The sequence below is a fragment of the Crotalus tigris genome, unplaced genomic scaffold, assembly GCF_016545835.1.
Source record: "Crotalus tigris isolate CLP2741 ecotype Arizona unplaced genomic scaffold, ASM1654583v1 scf7180000019078.1875890, whole genome shotgun sequence".
Classification (NCBI taxonomy): Eukaryota; Metazoa; Chordata; class Lepidosauria; order Squamata; family Viperidae; genus Crotalus; species Crotalus tigris.
The window spans coordinates 795,184-820,173 of NW_024097364.1; the positions used below are offsets into that span (position 1 = coordinate 795,184).

Genomic DNA, 24,990 nt, shown 5'->3' on the forward strand with positions numbered 1-24,990 from the left:
CCCGGCTGAGAGCCGAGCTAATTCATGCTTGAATCCGCGCGCTCTCGCGTTTCGGATGTTTACGGCGGACTTGACTTTCGCGGTGGGAGCCCGCTCATTACACCGTTCTTACTTCCGAGAAAAGCTACTTAGAATTATACGGGGAAAACCCAAGAGCATAGTAGACCGAATTGTCGCTTTCCTTACATCGGTTTTGTGTTCCCCTGGCCCTTACAAAATAGGTAAGCAGCGACTTTGGAGGGTGAGGAGTGGGCGATAAGACCCCCCCCCGCCACTTCAGTGCGGTTACATTCTGACGCTGCCGATCAGCGGAGGTGATTTGGGAAGGAATACACGAGACTCTTAATTAGACAAAATCTTAATTAGATAAAACTTGGGGGGGATTAAAATATGCTTACGCTTATTTAGATTCGGTATAGGCAAGAATTTGTAGGAAAATTGTTTATAGATAAACACTGATTTTTTTTTACTCCATCCCCTCCAAACCACCTAATGCAGTGGTTCTCAACCTTTTTAATGCTGCGACCCCCCCAACCGATCGTAAGTCGAAGACTACCGAACCGGTCGTAAGTCGAGGACTTTCCCTGCCCAGGAGTGCTGCCCATGTGTGGTGCCGCCCCCTGCGCCGGTCGAGGCATAGCTGGCAAGGGGCAGTGATGGCGCAGGGCAACCACCGGCTGGGCCACCAGCTGGCCCAGCCCAAGGGAGGTAAGGCACCCGCCGGGCCCCACATGCGCCAGCAACCCTCCCTGTGCCCGCTGGCCTCCCGCCTCCCACCCCTGGACCTCTTTTACGTACGTTTTTAGTAGTTGCTCAGCAGGGAGGGGTGGAAACTTCCAGACAGCTCGCCTTCGCTGCAGACAACTTGCAGCACCGTTTGCAGAATGGGACTTCTGGCGGGCTCAGCAGGGCGGAGACAGCCTGGACAATTCCTATTGGCTTTTGAAAGTCAATAGAATTAGACTCTATTCAAGAGAGTCTATTCTATTGGTTTTCAAAAGCCAATAGAATAAAAGGGAGTAGCACAGCTAAGGAAAAGGGGGGGAAAATGGCGGACTGCATTGTTTTGACGACCTCCGTGAAATGGCCGTTCGACCCCAAATGGGGTCGCGACCCACAGGTTGAGAACCGCTGACTTAATGTATCAGTTGTATGTACCATAAAAACTTAGCAGTTAGTGCTACTGAACGCACCCAGATCTCTTTCCCAAGCGCATTCAAAGGATAGCTGGGTGGGGGAGAGTGAGTAAATAATAAACAAACAAATAAATAAATAAAATACAATAATAGAAGCTACATTGGTTTCTATTGCCTACTTGCATGAGGCTGGAAATTCTGCTCCCCTAGTAAGTGACAATACCTTGCTAGTTTGGGTAAATTTATAAAGAGATACTATAATTTTTATTCATGGGGCTAGCAGAGGCTACAGCAGGCACTTCTGAGTGCAGGTGACACAGCTCGGACCCTGGGCATATGTACAAAACAGTGGTCAGATGCTATGAAATCAACAATCAGGATCCTCATTTTACCGACCTCAGAAGGGTGGAAGTTGAGTCAACCTTGAGCATCTTAAGCATTGAACTCTGGCAGTGAGCAGAGTCAGCCTGCAATACTGCATTCTAGCCACTGTGCCACCACGTACAAAATCCCTGTAATCTTGTACACCATAGTGGGGCTCCTCGGGAGAAGTGACTTATGGAATGACTTGCAACCTTTCCTGTCAGCTTCCCATTGATTTGGTTTATGAGAAGCTGACAGGAAAAGTCACAAATGGCAATCACTACAATGAGGCCACACAGCAGGACTTGAGGGGATTCAAAACTAATAAAATATTTAATATAATAATGAGATAATTTTGCTATGACAAAAATGACAGTTGCTACTGACATGTCATGTAAGAATTCATTGTGTTTATGAAAAATGGTAATATCAGAAGAGTGAAATTTATATAGGACATATAGATTTCAGAAACCTCTCCACAGTAAAGGTATTATAAACTAAGCAATAATAGCAACTGCAGCAAAGGTATATAATTAGACCCCAAATGAAATCAAAGTGAAAATCAAAGCAAAACTATATGAAAAACAAATCAATTTAAAATAAAAAATCAACAGAAAAAAAATCCCTATCTGCAGTAAGATCATTGCATTTCCTTCCATAAATCTGTAAACCACTCAAAGCTATTCAAACGTATTTTATTTTTAACTATGTCATTTGTAGGTTATACTTTCTTAGACTATTTTACTTACCATAAAATTTATTATAGAGGGAAAACATGATAGTTGTATTTGTTCACTTATAGCAATATAAGCTGCCTCACTGAAAATACCATTATTTTAAAAACATGTATAAAATTGCTTTATGACATTATTCAGGTATTTATTTCAAGTCTTTCTGATTACTTAAGTTAAAATGGAAAGAAACTGGCCTTTATTGCAAACAAATTAGAATAAACATTATCTGTCTAGATAGAGGAATAGAGATTTGAGAAAGCATTCAAAAGCTGGGAAAGGAGGATAAAATATTTCAGTTGAAAAAACACACATATACTTTGCAGGATTTATTTTTATTTTTAAATAATAGTGTCCTTTCCTGATAAAGCAGCTTTTCAAATTACATTTTTTCTTAGGCTATAGCAAATATGTCTTGATGTCTTTGGCTTTTTCACTATATAACGATCACTAGAATATCTAATACAAAAATGTAGATTTACCAGAAAAATAAGCATATAATCCACAATTTAATTCTGAAACATAGCAAAAAACTTTATCAAATGTTTTATACATGGATGAGACAATTTTTTGTGCATATTACATTAGTAGCTCAAAAATCGTGCTTCAGAATCACTCAATAAACTGTACAAAACCAGAATCAGATGCTATACTGAAACAATACTAGAATGTCACTACTTAAATTCTTTTACAATGTATACAATACATTGTTATTTAAAACTAGATGAATCTACGATTGACTTTCATTCTAATTGCAAATAAAATGTAATAATTGAGCAATATTAAAAATTAGTCACATTTGAGATTCAGTGACACAAAAGCTCAGTATTGCGATAAATTATTCCCTTTATAAAATACACAAAGATTTCATGCACATCAAAAAATTGATATATATAAAATCCAACATTAAAGTTTCACATTCCTCTGTTTGCACAAAGTGCATCATATATCTGGAAGCAGCATTATTAAAAACAAATGATCTAAAATATTTTTTTTTCTTTTGTCCTGTTCCTGCAAAGCAATACCTACATACAATAGATTTGGCTACTGAATTAGTCCTTGTGTTAACAATGCTGGGCAAAGATTTCCAAAGATAGCTTAGGAGATTTTACAACTATTTCTGGCACAAGGCTTTGGAGGGCTCTGAAGTGGACGGATGATTTTGGCTTTTTTCAGGCTGTTCCTTTTGTTATTGTTGCTGGCGGTGAGAGAGTAAGAACGACCGTGCATCATTCTAGCATTCAGGCCATTGGCCATGGAGAATGACTTGAGATGGCTTCTTAAGGCAACAGGGAGTGGAAGTTTGTCAACCAAGTGCACAGGCGTGCAGGAAACTATAGCACGGCAACAAAGATCTTGTAGACTCAAGACTGAAACATAAAACATAAGATTAGATATTAAAAAGCTCTTAACAGCCACATGGTGGCAGTACACAGCTAGAACGTTGCATAAGTTTTAATAACCCTATCTTTATTTCACTATTTTTGAAGTACCACCCTAATCCTTCACTGATTCTTCCCATTACCTTGGCTTGCCTTCATTGATACAAATAATCTTGCACATTTTTTTGGGAGCCCCCTAGAAATGCTCCCAAAGCTAAAATGATAAGAATAGTATGACTGCATTGGTCTGCTTCTTCTTTTATCTATACCAAATCCTTCCTCATTAAGGGGAGGTTGCAATGAAACTGCTAGGAGTTCTGCAGGATCAGTTCAACATCTTCCTTGCCTTTTCCTTTTGAAGGAAAGGGTGAAGTTTAAATGAAGGCTGAGCCTAGTTTGCTGATGCTCCTGTTGGCTTTGCCTTTGGTCTGCCGTTTATCTTCAAGGAGCCTCTTCTGGTAGTGTTTCTGCAAAATTACTGGCATGATGAACTCATCAGGATTACTAGGAAATGCTGTATATCAATCTTAATTGAGGGAATGCATGGGCTAATTTCTGATTGCTCATCTTAAAATGGGGAGCATTTATTAGATGCTGGTTATGATATTAAATCACAAGTACGTATCAAAGTATTTTTTTATACATTTTTTTCATCCTGACTAAATATATAACTAGCATACATAGGAAAGAAGTAAATACATTTCTGTTGCTTACCCTTGTTTGGCCTCCACAGCCGGTCCATTCCGTGTCTCATTAACACTATTCTTGCAAGTTCTGTAAAGGACTCTGTGATGTTGAAATTACAGAGTGGGCTTACTTCAAAGAATGTCATGCCTAATCGTTCAGCATAAGCCTGTGCCTGCTCAGTAGACACTTGCCTTTTGAAGGCTAGATGCAGGCGGTTGCCAACCAGGATTTTGGGTACACCAGGAGCATGCTGAGAAAGAGAATCAGAACAATGTTAATTTCAAAATCTACACCCATTTTCATCAAAACGACAAACCGCACATCATTTATTCAGGCTAGCTCAATTTTCTGACTTTGCCTAGCTATCGTATGTGGACTGGGTTCACTAATATGCAAAATCATAAGGTTGTTATTTGGGATTATCTTAAATATTGTATGAAGACAGATGTCTGGTTTTAAAACATGATTGATACCTTTGTGTATTATATGATTCTGGTCAATTTGTGATTTATTCCTCAGATCATGACAAAATAAAGCATGGCTTAATGTAATACATAGACCAGGCTACAATCAAGTGAATGGGCTGCACAAGAGAGAAGATGTAAGGAATTATCACTTTCTATTCCCTGAATGTTGAAGAAATAGAAGCATTTAGGATCCAGATCCAATTATCACCTGCTCTAAGAATGCTATTTTTTTTTTGTCTTTTGCTTCCCTGAAAGGAAGTCTAGCACCACTTCTTTTGAAACACTGACAAAGAATATGTAATCCATAAATGTTCCTGGAGTATGTAATCCATAAATCAGCAAAAGCTTTGAAGGAAAGGGGAAGAACTTAAGGTTGATGAAAATGCTTGACCATCAAGCCACTGTATGAAAAAATCTTTGAAGACAGACCACTTCTAGAAGTAATAAGAAAGTTCTGCTTCATCGTACAGCCCTAGGATTCTTTCTAGGAATTGTAGCACTGTCCTAAGCATTCTTAGTTTTCTTCTTAGTAAGTTTTTATTCTTGTCCATCCATAGTGATTTTGGAAGTTATCCATCCATCCAACCAAATACAAAAAAATTTAAAAGGCATGTTTTGTTGAATAAGCCACAACTGCCCAAGTTTGCAAAATAAAGCATGAATCATTGTTTATAAACTACAATGACTGAGTTTACACCAGATCTTTCCATTTTACAGCCTGTGGATGGTAATTTAGGTGGTATCTTCAATGTAGAACTCTTTTCAATTCAGGTAAATATATTTATTATTTGATATCTTACCTCATCTATCTCCTTTATCCACCGATCAATGCCATCAAATGACCAGCGATTTGTTATATCATATACCAGTATCACACCCTGGGTGAATGAAATCCATTTAAAATTAGTCTGAAATATGGGTAAATTTAAATATGCATCGTACAATCTTGTGTAATGATATTTGATGACATTATAAGAAGTTATGTTGAACATATCTGAACTTTTCTGTAAAACATTATATTCAGCACAAATATCTACACATTTTAAAAAGTAGGACAATACACTTATCATTTTGCTTCCCCTGGCAATTCTTATCATTTCTCTCGGCCTCACTGATACAGTTCAGAGTGTGTGCTTACCTGAGCACCTCTGGAATAGGAACGAAATATGGTACAGAATCTGCCTTGTCCAGATGTGTCCCTGAAGATGATACAGCACACGATTAATAATATAGTCATTTTTATTCTAAGAGTGAAGTAGTATAAACAGTTGTCTGATTAAGCTGCCTTAATCAGCTTTTATCTTCATTTATCATTTTACATTTGTTATTAATATTCAACAATTTACCAAAACTGAAAACAAGATACTTCAATACAGATCAGTGCACACATGATAGATTATTCTGTGTATATCTGTGTGCAGCCCTAGTTGAGGACCGAGCTCACTGACTGTCAATCACTCCCTCTCACTTTACCAGAGAAAGCCCATCCAACAGATCACTAGTTTAGGGGGTGGGTTACACTAAGCAGGAACACTGCAAAAACTCTTGCCACCTCTTGATCAGAGGACTAAGTTCTCTAAACCAGTGGTTCTCAACCTGTGGGTCGGGACCCCATTTGGGGTCGAACGACCATTTCACAGGGGTCGCCAAACAAGGCTGTCCGCCATTTTTTCCCCCTTTGGCCACGCCCCTGGCACCCGGTGATGTATAAGTGGTTGGGGGTCACCACAACATGGGGAACTGTATTATGGGTCGTGGCATTAGAAAGGTTGAGAACCACTGCTCTAAACAGTCACTGAACCCTGCCCTACCATGCTATACGTTAAAGGGAATGATTGGTAGTTGTTTTTCCTGTAATGCTGGGTGAATGGGAATCAAAGCCAGGGAAATCCACCATCACCTTGCTTATATTACAGGACTACATTAATTAAAATCAACTCAATTTAGAAGGTTCCTTGTTGGGGTAGAATAGAGATCAATTAAAGGAGGCAGCCCAATTTATCCTGGCTGGTTTTCTGCTGGGTGAAAGATTGGTGAGTAGCACTTGAAGACAATCATCTGAAAGAGCTCTGGGTGAACCTGTCCTTGCTCTGTCTAATGCTCAGCATAAAGCCCCACTAAACTCATATACTCGTTTAGGAAATATTCAGAATAAATAAAATTGATATCTGTGATTACTAAATAATTTGGTCTGATTTGTAGTAATATTTAGCTAGGATAAAAGTGCCCTCCTGTTGTGACCACAGGTCAGTGTAGCCAAAATGCTCTTATCATTAACTAAAGGTTTAGTATACTCCCATCCTCCTTATGAATCCTATCAGATTCTAGAAATGGCCATACTTTGGTTAGGATGAGAGCTACCTAGTGAGTTTTTATATAACTCATGTGATCTAATACTCAATTGTGCAAGTTTTTCTTATATAAACAGTTTTCAAAATATAGAATATAATCCAGACAAAATTCAATTACCAGAGCTGCAACTTTATTCGTCTGCCATCCAGAAGTATTGTTGTTGTTTTGTAATCAATACCTGAAGAGAAAGAGTGAGGTATTATGCTGAAATAGTGGAAACATTGCATGAAAATTTTTATTATACAGTAATATCGGATTTTTAATTTTAAAAATCCACTTCTATGCTACAGATGAGCAGTAGCAAATTTAGTGCCCCAATATCAAGTTTTCAGAGCTCAATCAAAACACTGCAAAATAAAAACACAAGAGATGACAAAAATGACAAAAAAGCTCTATTCCATTTTTTTGCATTGTTTATATTAATTTTACACTATATTAACTAGAGCAGTGGTTCTCAACCTGTGGGTCGGGACCCCATTTGGGGTCGAACGACCATTTCACGGGGGTCGCCAAACAAGGCTGTCCGCCATTTTTTCCCCATTTTCTTTGGCCACGCCCCTGACACCCGGTGATGTATAAGTGGTTGGGGGTCACCACAACATGGGGAACTGTATTATGGGGTCGCGGCATTAGAAAGGTTGAGAACCACTGAACTAGAGGCAACTAAAAGCTATTTTCCACATTATATATTCGGGTAATTTATGTAATCACCTTTAATCCCGCATCCCCTAATTCCAAATTTCTGTGTGATAAATCCTACGTCTTGGTCATTCTCTTTTTTTCTCTGTTTTGAACTGTATCTGTCTCCAAGCAACTAAACAAATCTCTATTAGAAGAAAGAAAAAGATTCTGGGATCTTTGGAAATACATAAGATGTATTTAATTATAGCTCTTAATATGTGTTAGTGGTGCCAATGGAAGGAGCTAATTTTTATAAATATATTTGTAACAATAGCACATTGCAAAGAGGTGCCAGAGATACTAAGGGCTGTGCTGAAATATGATGAAAGCTGATGCTGGCTGTCTCCTGGACATATATTTCAATATTCCATGTTTTTGTTTTGCTTATGCTGTAGTACAGTGGGGTGAACTAAAAACTAAATAACCATGTTGTTTATTTACAGTATTTAAAAGATTTGTATGTGATCAATAGAAACCCAGTCTGGTATAGTGATTAAGGCATCAGATTGTAAGTTCTAGTCCCACCTTGAGTGTGAAGTTTGGGCCAGTCACTTTCTCTCAGCCCTAAGCAGGAGGCAATGGCAAATCACTTCTGAAAAATCTTGCTAAGAAAACTGCAAAGAATTATCCAGACAGTCTCCAATAATGGGACACAACTGAATGGAAGAAAAAAAATATATAACCAGTATAAACTCTCCTGGGTTAATATTTCAGATTGTATTTAAGAAATAGTATAGCATTAACATCTTCTCCCTAGAGATTCGGCTTCCTTGAACCTGAACAAATATTTATGTTTGCAGAAAGTGCTAGGTCATATGAGTCTTTTGCAAATCAGGAATTCTAAGACTTCTGTCCACAGAGTTGTTTTTAGTATCCAAGTACACATAAAGACACGTTCTGTTGGTCAGATTCAGAACTACTCTTTGAAATGGACAGTTTCTCTGGGGATAAAGGAGATGAGTAAACATAAAGCAAAATAAGAGAGTATTACCAAAACACCTTAAAATACAGCATAGTTTGACATCACCTGAAATCCTTGAGGTTTAAACAGAACCACTGAACAATGTAGCACTGTATTGTCTCAGATATGTTTAGAATATATGCTAATTTTTAGCCTCTGTCCACTGTAATAAATTTACGCACTATTGTAGATATAGCCTTTGCTGAACCTGTTCCAACTACCATATTTATATTTACCATAGAAACAACATATTTTGCATATTCAAAAATATATAAATATTAACTACTGTATGTAAATAGTTATAAATAATGTTGGCATATTAGCCTAAGAAAATGGATAATGGGAGATCTCTTGCTCCTATGCACAGTGTGGCAGGTGATAATGGGAGAGCTATTTGCAGAACTAGAGACTTGACTATGGAAACCTATTTGGAATAGAAGGAAACCCAGAATAAGATATAAATATTAAATTTGAGATGATAATTATGGATGGTAAAGGTTTTATAGCGATTTGGATTGTCTTGGATTTGGTTTGTGTTAAATGGGAGGCTATTATGAAATGATTTAGAATTTAATATTGAAGTATAGCAAGAATATGGTGGGTTTTTTTGTGTGTTTATGTTTTTCTTTTTTTCTTTTCCTATTTGTGGTTTTTGTTTTGGAATGAGATGGAGTTAATAATTGGAGAATTATTGAAAAAGAATAGAAATATAGTTGAGAAATGTAGGAATTTAGTTTTGGAGCTAAATATGTTTAAATAAGAGAAATTTGGGGCCCCTGAAACAGTTAGATAATTAGGTTAGCTTAAAGTCAAATATTTGGAAAAATTAATAAAGTTTAAATCAGGATCTTTGTGATAGATAAGGAGCTTTTGTAAAAGATTATTGACTAATGAAATTTATATCTGGCAATATACTTAATGAAAATCTGTGTTAGAAATGTACTAATGAGATTCTAATAATTTAAATAGAGAGCGTTGGTTTTGATTCAAGCATTTAATTTATATATAACAATATATTAATGAATTGGTTATAGGATTGTACTGATTTGATTATTATATTGATATTGAGCGGTTGAAAGTTTTTATTGGTTAAGGAAATTTATATTTAGATATATTAATGAATTTATTTGAATTTAATTGATTATAATATTCTACATACGGTAGATAGAGAGGGAAGTTTTAAGAAATATTGTGTGAATTGTATACTTATAATGTTATTGTTTTCTTTTTGTAATTGACCACCATATCTCCACGCTGGTTCTTAAGCCTCTGTTGGTATAAAATGGAAAAATAATAAAAATTGTTTATAAAAAATAATAATAATGTTGAAATATTGTGACTTTGGAATAAACAATTTCCAAATATAGAAACATACACTCAGAAAGGAGGATAAAGATCATCCAATCCAATGTTTTTCAACCTTTGCAACTTCAAGATGTGTATCAACTCCCAGAATTCTCCAGACAAATAAATGGCATTATTTATAACCTGCTTAAAGTTGATAAATAATTGGAGCAGAATGCATATCCAGTCAAATAAATAAAAATAATTTAAATATTTAAAGCAAACTTAATTTTGCACAGTTTATTTTAAATGCTGTGCAGACTTCATAGTTTCAGTTCTGTTTTACAGGTCGTCCTTGACTTACAACAGTTCATTTAGTGACCAAAGTTACAATGGCACTACAAAAAATGACTTATGACCATGTTTCAGAGTTATGACCTTTGTAGCATCCCCATGATCATGTGATCAAAATTCAGATGCTTGGCAACCGGTTCATACTTATGACTGTTGCTGTGTCCCAAGATCAAGTGATCCCCTTTTGCAACCTTCTGACAAGCAAAGTCAGTGGGGAAGCCAGATACACTTAACAGCCAGGTTACTAAATTATCAACTGTATTGATTCACTTAGCAACTCTGGCAAGAAAGGTCATAAAATGGGGCAAAACTCACTTAACAAATGTCTCAGTTAACAATAGAAATTTTGGGCCCGATTGTGGTCGTAAGTTGAGGACCACCTGCACATAATTAGTACTTCACAGTATGTGATCGCTCTGAAGAATTACAACTGCCATCCTGACAAAAGTTGGCCGGTCGCAGTTGAGTGTCTTTCTCAGGCTTCTTGAGAAATATGTTTGTTTTAGTTACAGCTTTGTTTTTTGAGAGCCATCTAATATACAGCATTCTAAAAAGACTTCTGGTATTTTTCAACGTTCTGCATTAACCAAATATTCTGCTTTCCAGAACAAATGCTTTTGCTTCTGTAGCCTGTTTTGAATGAACTCATATATCCATTTTTAAATGTATCTCTCTTCACACAAATGTATAGCACAAGATAAGGAGAGCAATACTGATAATATGTCATAACAATAAGTCAAAAACGACCTGTATTCATTTCTCTAGACAAATAAGTTGTTAGCCATGGTTACATTAACATATGATGAACTGCTCACATTCCAGAATTCTGCACACTCACCAATTATACCACACTTGGGATAATTTGCATCTGTAATTGTCTGTAATAACAGATGAGGAGCCAGTAGATGTTTGACTCATGCTGTAACTAGCAGTTTTTTTTTTTCATTTAAAACAGCATGCCCATACCCGTGTTTTGCTACCAGAAACACATTTTTAAATGGCGAAATAGCTCATCAGTTATGAATTTCATACAATATTTAGCCTTTATCATCCTTCTAAGTGGTTGGTAATCTCTCACAGAATTCTGTACAAAATTTTCCATGCAAATCATAATAGCTGTGATCACAGGCAAAGCAACTGCTCTATGATCCAGGATAATTGTCTTTACATAATGTGATAAATTCTACTGTATTTTGTTTTTAAATACCAAGCCTACCATTAAGTAGCTGACAGGACAGCATGTAAGCACCTGTTTTTGAACAGGAAACATTAAGCAATTTGTAGGTAAGACACTCCCACCAAAAACAACAGAATTGCAACCTAAATTAGTTGATTTGTGGAGCATGCTTTAAGCAGTTTATTTTTTTTTGTTCAAGCAAAAATCACTGGAATCACATACAGTTCCCTTTTAAATGTCATTACTTTCTCTGTTGTAGGAACACTGATGTAGTACTGTACCACCCACCATGATTCTAAAAAGATAACATGACAAAAAACTCTGTGCACTATTAACTACCGGTATTAAAACAGTTGTATTAAAAATATGGTTAGCCAACATAACCCCTAAAACTACTGCATGGGGAATGGCCATACTTGTATCTATTAATGAAGATGTAGATGGGCGACATTTTATGCTACAGGATGCATTTAATTTTCTTTACCAGACTGTAGTAAGTTTGAGGGTGATGTCACTTTAATTGACAAGGCCTATTTTTCACTTTTTAGAAAACATTCAACTGATAAACAAATATGACAAGAGACCAAAAAATTTTACATTGCCAAAAATGGCTATTTTGATACTAAAAATTGCTTATCCACACTGTGGTATCATAAAAATGGCTCTGTGTGCATATTTGCAACCTATAGACAACAAATTGCCTACCTGTGATACATGGTAAAAGAGACTTTTTAAGACTGCAATTCATTGGCCGTTTACCCTGATTCAGTTAACAGTATTAGACTTCCTTTCAAGTCATCGGTAAAGCGAGTTTCAAGCTTGACATCATCCTTGTTAAGATAATATTGCAATGTTTCTAAATGTCAAAAGTATGAAAAATACCGTACCATGGACTGAGAGCATTGTAAAATCCTACTCAGTTGTAAAACTACTGCATACATATAAATTTGCCCATTGTCACTGACTGAATATTGAGGTTTTGCTATAAGTTATGGCCTGAAGGGCGTCTTAGGGATCTCATCAAAAAGCTGGGGCATTACTGTATCTGTCCGTTCTGTTACACAAGCCCTTAGATTTAATTATGCATCGAATGTGACAAGAAAAGCTAGTGTTATGCAGAGAAAAATGGTGATTCAGAGAGCTCATTGGCAAGCATACTGCATCTGTTAGTATCTCCTTAAATGCATATATTCCTGGTTTCCTATGGCTGCAGCTAGGAGAAAGCATAAATAACAGAAAAACAAATAGAAATACATGGAAATATAATTGTACCAGAAACATGTTTGCCATTTTATTTGTCCATCTGAACATTGAAGGACAGCTTACTGGTGGACTCACTTTTACAAGAGGTCTGCAAGATGTCAGCCAGGAGGCAGATCTCTCTAGTAGTCTCAGATGTATATCTGGCTCTGACTATTTCTGCGCTTTGCAAAGGTTTAAAACCATCAAAATCAAGTATGCCTTTGATTTAGGAGGATAATCATCATCATTAATTTGACTGATGGGGTACTGTATTGTTCTGTTTTTGTTTATAACAATATACATTGTTGATTTTTATGCTTTGATATCTACTATCCAGTTAGAATTGACAATGAAATCTTTGCGTTAAATAGAAAAATAGAAAAGTGTGCAACTTTTCTGAGCTTAACGCGGCCTCTGAATTCCATTTTGTGCTCTATAGAGTAATAAGCTGGGAGAAAATAATTTACTTGAATATGAATAATTTTTATTCATATTGAATTAAAATGAAATAGAATTAGTATGATTGGTTTCCGTAATATATTTAACAATTGTCTTCTTACGCATACTGTATTTAAAATTATAACTTGGTAAAATTTGAGGGGGAATTTATGCTTCTGGATTGTGATGCTGAGAACCTCATTTGGAATTTATTTATTAAAGTTATATATTGCCCTTACAGAAACTCAATCATTCAAGCATTAAATAAGTAAAAACAGGCTGCTTATTGAAGTACTAATAAGGAAGCAAAAGTTTAGATATGAAATTATGAAGCCTAGAAAAATGAAAAGCAATCTTAAATCATCAGAAAACAAAGCATTCAATACTGTCATTGAAGAGATAAGTATACCTTTATAAGAACTCGGGGAAGTAATTATTGAGAGATAATCCTGGCAAAAGGATGTCTTTCGGGTTATAAAGAATTGAAAGTGACTGAATACACAATTATTGGGGGGTTTCTATGGGCTGAACACAAGTCTTTTGGAGCCCCCTGTTGCTACAAATGTCTGAATCTAGTGCAATTCTGTGGATGCCCAATTAGATGAAGGGAGATATTCATTAAAAATCACTTCTAATTATTTATTTTCTATAGTTTCTGAAATATATTTATGTTTAATAAGACAACTAAATATCACTATATGAGTAACCTGGGTTCCCTCTGAATGATTTTGGGTCGATCAGTCATTATCTCTCAGCTAACACCAGTCTTCCTATGGAGCAGCTGTGAGTCTAAAAAGATTATTTGTCATATACTTTTCTCAGCCCCTAATGTGGATATTATTCTGATACAACAACAACAATAAAGTTGGAAGGGACCTTGGAGGTCATGTAGTCCAACCCCTTGCTCAGGCAGGAAACCCTATACCATTTCAGACAAATGGCAGTCCAGTCTCTTCTTAAAAACTTCCATTGTTGGAGCATTCACCGCTTCTGGAGGCAGGTTGTTCCACTGATTAATTGTGCTAACAGTCAGAAAGTTTCTCCTTAGTTCTAGGTTGCTTCTCTCTTTGGTTAGTTTCCATCCGTTGCTTCTTCTCCTGCCTTCAGGTGCCTTGGAGAATAGCTTGACTCCCTCTTCTTTGTGGCAGCTCCTGAGATATTGGAATACTGCTATCATGTCCCCCCTCGTCCTTCTCTTTATTAAACTAGACATACCCAATTCCAGCAACCGTTCCTTATATGCTTTAGCCTCCAGTCCCCTGATCATCTTTGTTGCTCTTCTCTGCACTCTTTTTAGTCTCAACATCTTTTTTACATCGTGGTGACCAAAACTGGATGCAGTATTCCAAGTGTGGCCTTACCAAGGCATTGTAGAGTAGTATTAATACTTCGTGTGATCTTGATTCTATCCCTCTGTTAATGCAGCCTAGCACTGTGTTGGCTTTTTTGGCAGCTGCAGCACACTGCTGGCTCATATTTAAATGATTTGTCCACAAGGACTCCAAGATCCCTCTCACAGTTACTACTATTGAGCAAGGTACCACCTACTATACCTGTGCATTTGGTTTTTCTTGCCTAAATGTAGAACTTTACTTTTTTCACCATTGAATTTCATTTTGTTAGATAGAGCCCAATGTTCAAGTCTATCAAGATCTTTTTGTATCTTAAGCCTATCTTCTGGAGTGTTGGTTATCCCTGCCAGCTTGGTATCATCTGCAAATCTGATAAGTTCTCCATCTATCCCCTCATCCAAATCGTTGATGAAGATGTTGAAGAGCACTGGGTCCAGAACAGAGCCCTGGGGCACCCCACTACACACTTCCCTCCATGTAGATGCAGTTCCATTGAGGACCACATATTGAGTATGGCTGGTCAGCCAGCTACGAATTCATCTGGTGGTGATGCTGCCTAACCCACATTTTTCTATCTTATCAAATAGTAGGTTGTGGTCTACTTTATCAAATGCCTTACTGAAGTCCAAGTAAATTATATCGACACCTGGTCAAAGAATGCAATAAGATTTGTCTGGCATGATCTGTTTTTGACAAACCCATGTTGGCTTTTGGTAATGACTTTATTTGCCTCTAGGTGTTCACTAATTTGTTGCTTGATTATCTTTTCCAAGATCTTCCCAGGTATTGAGGTCACGCTGGTAGGTGTGTAGTTTCCTGGATCCATTTTTCTTCCTTTTTTGAAGATGGGAGACACTTCAGTTCTTTTCCAGTCCTGTGGTAGTTCCCCAGTGCTCCAGGATCTTTGAAAGATATAGTTCAGTGGTTCTGAGATCACATCTGCCAGTTCCTTCAGAATCTTGGGGTGTAGTCCATCTGGTCCTGGTGATTTGAACTCGTCTAAGCTGGACAGGTGCTCACTTACCATTTTCTTGCCTATCTTAACTTGTGTGTCTAATCTGTTTTTTACGGTACTATTTTTGATAGGTTGGACTGTTTTTTCCCTTTGTGTAAATATGGATGCAAAAAACGAGTTGAGTTGTTCTGCTTTCTCCCTGTTGCTTATCACCTTCTTGCCACTTTCTCCCACTAGTGGACCAATCATTTCCTTACCTTTTTTTCTTGTTTTTTTACATGTTTTTAAATGTATCTCAAATTCCTTTATGACATCCTCAAGTCCAAGCTGGGAAAGTGGTAATAGGACATTCTGTGTATGTCCTTTTGAAATAATAGTTAAGTGCATTCATTTAACCTATGCAGATTTTTTTAAGCTGCATTCCTGTATCTTTTTATCTTTAAAAAGGCCCCCTAGAGTAATACTTAAATTAGATTCTGAAAAGTATTCTGGAAATTTTGTATGTTATAAAATTTAGCAGGCACAATTATATCTTGATCCTGAATAAACATAACACAGTTTAGTTCTTGTTTAGTTCATTTCTATCAAAATTAAATTGAAAGGCAATTTCCCCCCCCCCACCTCACTAAATTATCTTCAGAAGTCCTTGTGTCTAAAATTGGAAGATCTATTACAATTTTTTGTCAATAGTATTGTTATTTGCTTTGTGAGGCTGTTAAATCTGTTTAATTCTTTCTTTAGTTCTATGATTTTAACATGCTGCTTTTTTTTTAGTTCAACCATTTATTTAGCCCTCATTGCTTTATGGAATATATAATATTTTAGTTCTGTTTGAAAAATACCATGTGGAATTAAAATTCAAACACTAAATAAAAACCTGTGAAGTATTTTTGAGTAGACATGTATAGAATTGCCCAACTGGTGTAATTATAAAATATCTTGTGTGCTTTCACTACATATAAAGAGAGGAATATGCTTATTAGGAACAATGAATTTCCCATAAGTCTGCCATATTACTTAGAAGTTAAACCTGAAAAACTTGGTAAAGCAGTCTAACATTTGATGACAGTGCATTGTAGCTACAAATCCTGATAACGGTCAAAGATTACTATACATGTTACATAGGTTTAAAAGCAAAGGATGGTTAAGAAAGCAATCAAGTATCTAGGCGGCAAGTAGTTTTTCCATACTTAGCATTGCAAAGCCTTAGTTTAAATGGTGCCTCCCTCTTCCCTCTCTCTCTTCATACCAAGGTCCATTGTTAAGCAAGCCCAACTTTATTTTACCATTCATGGTATAATTATGCAATTTCTCTCCAGTGCCTATGGGGTACAATATTGTGAGCCACAAGCAGAGATTATTTTACTGCTATTTCTCATCTGTCTTAAAAATTAATTATATACAGTCATCAGTTAAGAAAGAATTATGCAAGGTTGTGAAAATAAAATAAAATTGAAGTACCATAAACCAAACAGTATTTGATTTTAATTGGTTTAATCCACAGTGTGCCTTAATTAAAATATTAACAATTTTCATCTTGTGATACATTTCTGAGTCGCTAAAATACTAACAAACGGTGTTTGAACTGAGCGGTTGTGAACCAGATACATATTGAAATTATTTAATGTACTAGGTATAAATCAGGTACGCAAGTACTGTCTTCCCGATATTCTGAAGTATAGTTCCCTTGATCCTTGCCAAGCTGTTTAGCGATTATGGGACTGAAGTTCAAAACCTCCAAATTACAAGTTGTCCATCCTTGATGTATTACATTTGCTATCCTCATGCAACAAAAGGGAAGTGCAATTCTTGAAGTGCCATCTTTTCTAAGCATTTCATTTCATCTTTATCATTGTTTCATATGCTCAAGGCCTCTGGCAGGTAGTAGGGTGTGGTAAATTGCATAAAATACCTTTCTCTTAAATAGAAAACATTAAATATTCAGTTTACTCGTTAATAATACTGAAAGCATTTTACCCCCAAGTTCAAAGTAAGTGAAAAGTTTTCCTTTGAAGCAAAATTAAAGTAACAGCCAAATTAAGGTTTGCTTGCACTATCTTTTTTCTTGGAATGTAATAACACAAGAACATAGAAGATTGAAATGTTAGTCTAGTTCTACTGTGGCTAAGGGTACTTAAAGGAAGCCCAGAGGCAGGATGTTCTAATGACTACATTCTTTACAACTGGTATTACAAAGTAGACTGTTCAGCTACTGAAAATGATCTATGACTACTGTAATTCAGAATGCCTTATCTTCCAAAATTTATCTGGTCATGTTTTAAAATCATCCAGGCTGGTAGCTATCACTATATCTTCTTGAGAACTGTTACCAGTTTGTAGAATCCTATGCGGGGTATTGGACTGGTATTTTACTTTCCCATGTAATGCCTTAGGGAACATAACCAGGTGCATCAGATGTACTGTCAACCAAAGTCCCTTTTAGCACCAATATATTTATGTGGGCAACAAATCAATCCAAGTCTGTAAGAAGCTACTTTATGTGGCATTCACTGACAGAAAGGCAGACTATAATCAAATAAACAGCTAAATAAATAAAGAGGAAGCTGGGTTTATATTATTAAAACATAAGAATATTCTGGGAAATTGGTCAGAAAAGAAAGTGTCCCTCTGTTTTGTCCTTTAAGGTATATATAGCATGTATCTTTCAGTTGAATTGAAAAGGTACAATCCTGTTAAAATTGAAGTTACCAAACTAGTTTTGATGGATGTAACCAATTCAGCTGAATAGAACCTGGAAGTGCAATCAAATTTATTTTTATTCTTAATCAAGATCTATAAATGTTCTGGTTTTCTGCATCTGATGTATTTATACCTCTCACTCTTTAACAGGTTAAATGAAGGGACTAAAAATAAATGTTCCAATGCTAATGCCAAAAATATTCATCCAATGCATATCTGTGTTTCAGAAACACTTGATTCTTACAGTCTTGTACTATACTTATACTTACACTTGCTTTAAAAGCATTCTGATTCTTATCCTTTTTAGTTAATTGTAAAGAACAAAAGTATTGTACTACTCTGTCAGCTGACAAAAGAACGTACTTGTGGTAAATTCCTCATTCTGAATAAAACAAAATAGATAGCTTTAAGATCTACATTGTGCAAAATTCAGTTTTAATGTGACTTGACGAACTAACCAGACTGATTTATTTACCCACAGCACTAACGTACGTACTGCATGCAGTTCCTGAGCCACTGGGACTCAGCTACCAAAATTTAACAGCAAATCACCAGACACTGGTAATAATGTCTCTACAATTTTCAGTGGAAATAAAAACAAACAAATAATGTTTGGATAGACTTATTGTACCTTAAATAGCTAATTCAGAAACCTAAAAAATGCAATCTAAAAAAATGTTCTACACGATAGCATTAGTTCACTCTCTACGCCCACCCAACATCAAACATAATGAAAAAATATTTCCCCAGCTTCAAAATGGTTGACTGTCCCTGCCATGATAAACATACTGTACATATTATAATGTCTGGTTTCAAATATCACAGTAAAGCTTAGTGAATAAGCCAAAATCACATTATTGAATGGAGAAGTATTCAAGTTTTGGTAATATCTTTGTAATTATTCCTTGTTTAATAAAAGCAACTTTCTAAAATTGTTCTTTGGTTTGCTGTTAGAGAACCAAGAACCAGAATAGATAAATAATTCATTTCTTCAGGACTGAATGTAGAGCAAGATGTTTTATCTCCCCTCTCCTTACTATTTAGTGTGCATGTAAAATTTATTTATTTCAGGGATACAAGAATTATAACATTTCTAACAATTAATCAGAAATACATCAGACAAAGAACCCCTAATAATATAGCTATTTTTGCTTAGCTAAAATAGTATATACAATTCAAATAAAATGACTGGGTATTATAATAATAATGTTGGGAGAGATTTTGCCACCAGGATCATCTGCTACTGAGTATTGTAAATGGCACCTTACCAGAATTGGTAAAATGTATTTGGCAGAAACGTTCTGAACTTGATCAGGACAGCTTTAAATTGAATTCCAGGAGGCCGGAAATAAAATCCCTGAACTAAGAGCTTCATGTATAGACTTTCACACTGTAGAAAGATTAGGGAATGTGGCTGTAATGTTGTCTGTTAAGCCTCTTAGAGAAAAGCAGAAAGAATATTGGCTTCATTGGCTTTATTGTCTAAACACACTGATAAGCATAGGGGAAATAAACTCGATTTCCTGGCAAAGAAAACTATAATATATACTTAGATTAACATAGGTAAACTCTGCAAAGCATGGATCTTCTAGGAAATTCCTAATTTGTCTTGCTGACATTTTTTTTAATAAACTGGGAAGACTTACACAGTGTCTTTATTTGTTGCTAGCCATGGTACAAAAATGCACTGTGATGTCTTTTTCTGCTCTGACCTAAACGACACTACTGTCACTTCAGCCCATGAATGAGACAGGCACAAGTTATCCTTAGCTATACAGTGGTTAAAAAGCAATGTTTGCCTCTGGAATTGACAGCATCTTGTAACAGCCGCAAGGTGTGTAATATCTGTTAAGCTTCTCCACTCATAACACTCAAGGCAAAGTCACATGGCCAATAATGGTGCTTACTGGCCATTTCAGGCTGATGCGAGTATGTCACCTTTTCTTCAAGCCCTGGTTAGCCTGATCTACTGTCGTTTTGCTCTTGTCTTTCTAAAGTGCTAAGCATAGCAGTTTTGTGCCAGAGGCTATCAAAACTGTTCTAACAGCAAACCACCCAACAGTTCTGTAAATGATTCTACAGCTTCACCAGGTTAGTGCAACACTGAACTAGAATAATGAAGATGGGCCCATCCCCCTGTTATTTCCTGGCTAGAATACAGAGGAACTTGGAAATGGCTTTTGTTGCCCATACAAAGAAAGAAAGACGAGAGAAATATTGCATGGGACTCATTTCCCTGAAATTCAACCAGTTTATAATTTATTCAGCTGGGATTACAACAGAATGGAGATTAAGACAAGAGGATGGAATCTAGAGATGAGCAGACAGAATCCAGCAATCACACCTTGTCCAGCTCTGCCGTAGTGCCGTGATTAGGGAATGCTTTTCTTCCTAGCTGGTTACGTGCAGAAGAGGGAGAACACTAAAATCAGAGAATTCAATTGCTTTGCTTATGCGACACGGCATACACAATAAAGATGGCAACATTTTCCAGTGAGTCAGGCGATAGAGATAGGCTGTGGGGGCAGCAATTTTCATATTTTTCTAATTTTCTGCCAATTCAAGGATGGTTGGAAAGCACTTTAAATTGAAAAAAGTTAGAAAAGCCTTTAAATAATTCGAGGAAAAGTTGGGGGAAAATGACAACATGGTACTGGAATTACCAATTTTAAAGGAAACCAAAGTTGAGCAAACATGTAGCTAGACTTTAAAAAAAACAAAAACTGGATTCTGATTTATTTATTCATCTATTTAGAAGATTTATATGACCACCCATCTTGAGCAACTGGGTAACTCACAAAGTAAAACCAAATGATAAAACAATAAAAGCAGTGAAAAAATGAAACAAAAACCTTGTGCTGTAATTGCCCCCCTTGGGATGCTCTACAGCATGCTTAGCTGTCCTCCTTCCATACTTTCTACCTATATAATGGTGGCGCAGCAGTTAGAGTGCAGTACTGCAGGCCACTTTAGCTGACTGTGTTCAGCAGGTCAGCAGTTCAAATCTCACCGGCTCAAGGTTGACTCAGCCTTCCATCCTTCCGGGGTAGGTAAAATGAGGACCCAGATTGTTGGGGGCAATGTAAATACACACACACACACACACACACACACACACACACACACACACATTGCTTACTGGTGTACACCACTTAGAGAGTGCTTGCATTTAAAGTGGTATATAAGTCTCATAAATAAATAAATAAATAATCTGAACATCTCAGTAAAAAGCAGGTCTTAATGGCCTGCAGAAAGGCTAGAAGTCCTATATCCTGGCAGAAGGGTATTCCACAAGATATGGGGAGCCACAGAAATACATACCGGTACCTTGAAAGTACAATTAAGTGGCAAGATTTCAAAGAGGGGACCTGGAGTGTTCCCACCCTATCTGATCTGGGATTGGCAGATATTCTTAAGGAGAGGCAGTCCTGCTAATAACCAGGTCCTGTGCCATGTAAGGCTTTAAAAGCGACAACCAGTATTCTGAATTTCACCTGGAAGAAAACAGCCAGTGTAGCTTGCACAATAAAGGCATGACATGGGTGAACTTAGGGGAGCCCAGTACTGGGAGCACTGCTGCATTTTGGAACAATTGTAACTTATGAGTGTCTTCAAGGGCAGCCCTCAAACCAATAATAACTAGGATTTTGCGGCATGAAAAGATAGATAGGTTTTCTTTAAAAATGTACAACTACAATCGCAGTAGAAAAAAATTGGAGGACAATGGAAAAGGATAAGAGGGTTACAAAAAAGCTTGGTGAAGGCCTGAAAATAAAACAAGAAACAAACGGTGGAAAAAAGAACAAATCACCAAGAAAAAGTACAGGAGGGTATATTGGAACCATATTTTAAGTCAAGAAGCTAAAGCACAGAATTAGCTGAGGTTAATGAAGGATGGGAAGAACAACAACAGTGGCTTATTCGGAGAACCTCAAATAAAGAAAAAACATAGATACCACCTGCTCAGAGAAAGCAGCAGAATGCACCAGGTACAAAAAAAAGTGCAGAATTATTGAACTATTAATTTGGCACAAAATTCTCCAAAAACAGGTTATGTGGGAAATTGTAAAGAACACAATGAAAGGAGCAGAATTTAAGTTTTAATTAAAAATGATCTGCAAATACCAATTTATTTTAATTAATTAATAATTACTGGGCTTGGTTACAGTATTTGTGAAAATGATCATGGACTGGTAGTTGATTTTAAACTAAAGTATGAGCCAACAGAATGATGTGGCTACCAAAAAAATGCAAATACAATTTTAAATGGCTTCAGCTGAAGTACAGTTTTCAAATCCAGGAAGCAATTCTTCCAATTTAAAATAAATTGGTCAGGTATGGCATCCTAAGCATAGTTTAAGAAGGATGCAGATGAAATGGAACAAGTTTACAGAAAGGCAACAAGGAAGATCAGGCAATTACAAACTGTATCATGGGAAGAGAGATTGAAGGAATTGGAACTGGTTAGTTTTGAAAAAACAAGACCAAAGTAGATAACAATCTTCAAATAGCTAAAAGGAAAAGGAGCAAAAGATTTATATAATCCAAAAGAAACCAGTGTATGCTGAAAAAAGATCTCACTAAGGAAGATCAAGACTTATTCAGTGTATTTTCAGAATACAGAACACAGAATAATGGATTTAAGTTATAGGATGGCAGATTACAACTGAATTTTTGGGGAAAAACTTTTTGATAGTAAAAACAATTTAATAATGGAACCAATTGCCCAGAAAGCCAATGCATTCTTTTTCAGTGGATGTATGCAAGTAAAGACTATACAGAAATGTTTTCATTTGGATTTAATTTAGTGGCCAAAATAGTGCATTTCAATTACATGATTTTGTGGTTTGACAGTCTCTATTTTTTCTTCATTGAATTCCAGAGCTTCTCCTTGATAAAAACGTTTCTACAAATAATTTAAATTATTTTCTGTGTTATAAAAAAACATTGTTCCCTACTGCCTTAACTGTTGCCAAGTCAGGGAGGAAAGAAAGCATGAAAAGAGTAAGCTTAAGATGGAGGAAAAGACAATTCAGTTTTAGTACTATCAGTTTATTGGTCCTGATAATGGCAATACCAGGGAAATGTGTGAAGCCTTTGTAATAAGAATGCCATTTAACAAAAGTAAATTGGCATAATTAGCCACCAAGAAATCGATGGGCTAGCATTTTTATTTCTAAAGCAAAGGTATCAAGGCAACTGGGAAGAAAGGTTTTTACCATGCAAGTCTTAAGCTGACTGTCAAGGTGTGGAAGCTAGCTATGGGTGACTCAGGTATCAAGATAGTCCTACCTAAGCACTGCCTTCCTATGTAATCTACAGGTGTAGATTGGGGTGGGGTTGCAGAAAGGTAAAAGAAAAGGTGTTCCCACTCAAGATTCAGGCTCTGGCAGTGGAACACCTGTACAATTCATGTTTTCACTTACCCATGTTGTATCCATATGGAGATTCAGTGGCTCCATCCTCTAGGCTAGCTAGTATCTCTCCTTTGCCCACGTCACTGTCCCCCACCAGGAGGAATTTTAGCAAGAAGTCATAAGCTTTCACAGGGCTGCCCACGTGGTTCATCTTCTCAACCCCCCCCTCCACGTCTCTGCGGAGAATCAGCTCCCCGCGCCCACGAGGGGCACCGAGCCACCAGTTGTGCCACCGAGGACCGAGGAAGATGAGGAGTAGCAGCACGCGAGCAAAGGCATGTTCGAGCCCACCCTGCGGAGGAGTCCCGATGGGCTGCCGATACCACGACTCTCAAGCTTGGGATAAGAGAAGGCGACGGAGAAGAATTAGACGAGGCGGAGGCGTCTTCTCACGGGGACATCGACGGGCGTCCTCGGGACCGAGACAAGGAAGGGAGAATTTCCAGCGGCGCCATCGAGGATAGCGCGCCCAAACTGGCTGCGCAGGACTGACTCGAACTGCCCGCAGCGAGCAGAAACCGACGGGAGTCGTGCCCAGAACCCGCCGCGCTCCTAGACGCACCGAAATTGGAGAGAGCGGGAAAAATCTCTCATGACAGCGACCGAGCAGCGCTGTGACAAGTCGCGACCGAGGGAGATTCAGAAACCTTTGCGCGGGGCGCCGTCGGGTTCCCGAAGACAGCAGCTGGCTCAACCGTCTGCTGTCGCAGGAGCTGTGCCTGTTGTTGTTGCTACAACCTGAGCGCAGCTCTGTCACACTGTCCCAACTAATTTGCACCCCTTGCTCCCATTGGAGCATCGATTTTGTGGCCGCCCCCATCAGTTCTGCTATTGGTTACAGTGGGACCTCAGAATTCCAAGTTCTCTTGTTATTGGTGAGCGGGGACCCACCCCTCGAGGCCCCACAGTTCAGTTGCTGGGGTGCTTCTTACTCAGGATTGGCTGGCAGGTCTATCTGTCACAGGGGGAGAGATGCGGAACGGGTGGGTTTACACTTCGGAGGACTAGGCGTGTGTTTTGTAAAAAAGGTATATGAACGCGGTTCGTGGCTCTGTCCGATTCGAACTTCGAGGTCCTGTTAATAGGATTGTCCTGCATCCGGATTCAGCATAATAAAGAGTACGATGAATCAAGATTAAAATGTACGATGCTATCGGGATTTAAGATTAGCAAACGTGAACTGTTAAGTCTTGTTTTCATAACCGCCGAGGTTTGCACACTTCATGAAGCCAGAAACAAGGAAAACCACATTTTGATTAGCTTCTTGACCTTGGACTGAACTGGACAATTACATAGTATGACTCTTTTAAA

The 24,990-nt window shown here is 37.3% G+C and overlaps 1 protein-coding gene and 1 long non-coding RNA gene across 2 annotated transcripts; one reads left to right on the plus strand and one right to left on the minus strand.

Annotated features, from left to right (window-relative positions):
* The first annotated feature begins 82 nt into the window (after nt 1-82).
* LOC120315332 lies at nt 83-21,279 on the plus strand. Its single transcript, XR_005558660.1, has 3 exons — nt 83-221; nt 4,819-5,537; nt 18,744-21,279. It is a non-coding gene; the product is annotated as an uncharacterized LOC120315332 (long non-coding RNA).
* On the minus strand, nt 2,547-24,449 carry RAB40B (RAB40B, member RAS oncogene family). Its single transcript, XM_039359513.1, has 6 exons — nt 23,689-24,449; nt 7,236-7,296; nt 5,905-5,965; nt 5,567-5,644; nt 4,327-4,549; nt 2,547-3,600 (listed from the first exon to the last, which is right to left on the minus strand). Exons 1-6 carry the CDS (start codon nt 23,828-23,830, stop codon nt 3,329-3,331), a joined length of 837 nt encoding a protein of 278 aa, XP_039215447.1. The 5' UTR covers nt 23,831-24,449; the 3' UTR covers nt 2,547-3,328.
* Nucleotides 24,450-24,990: the final 541 nt, after the last annotated feature.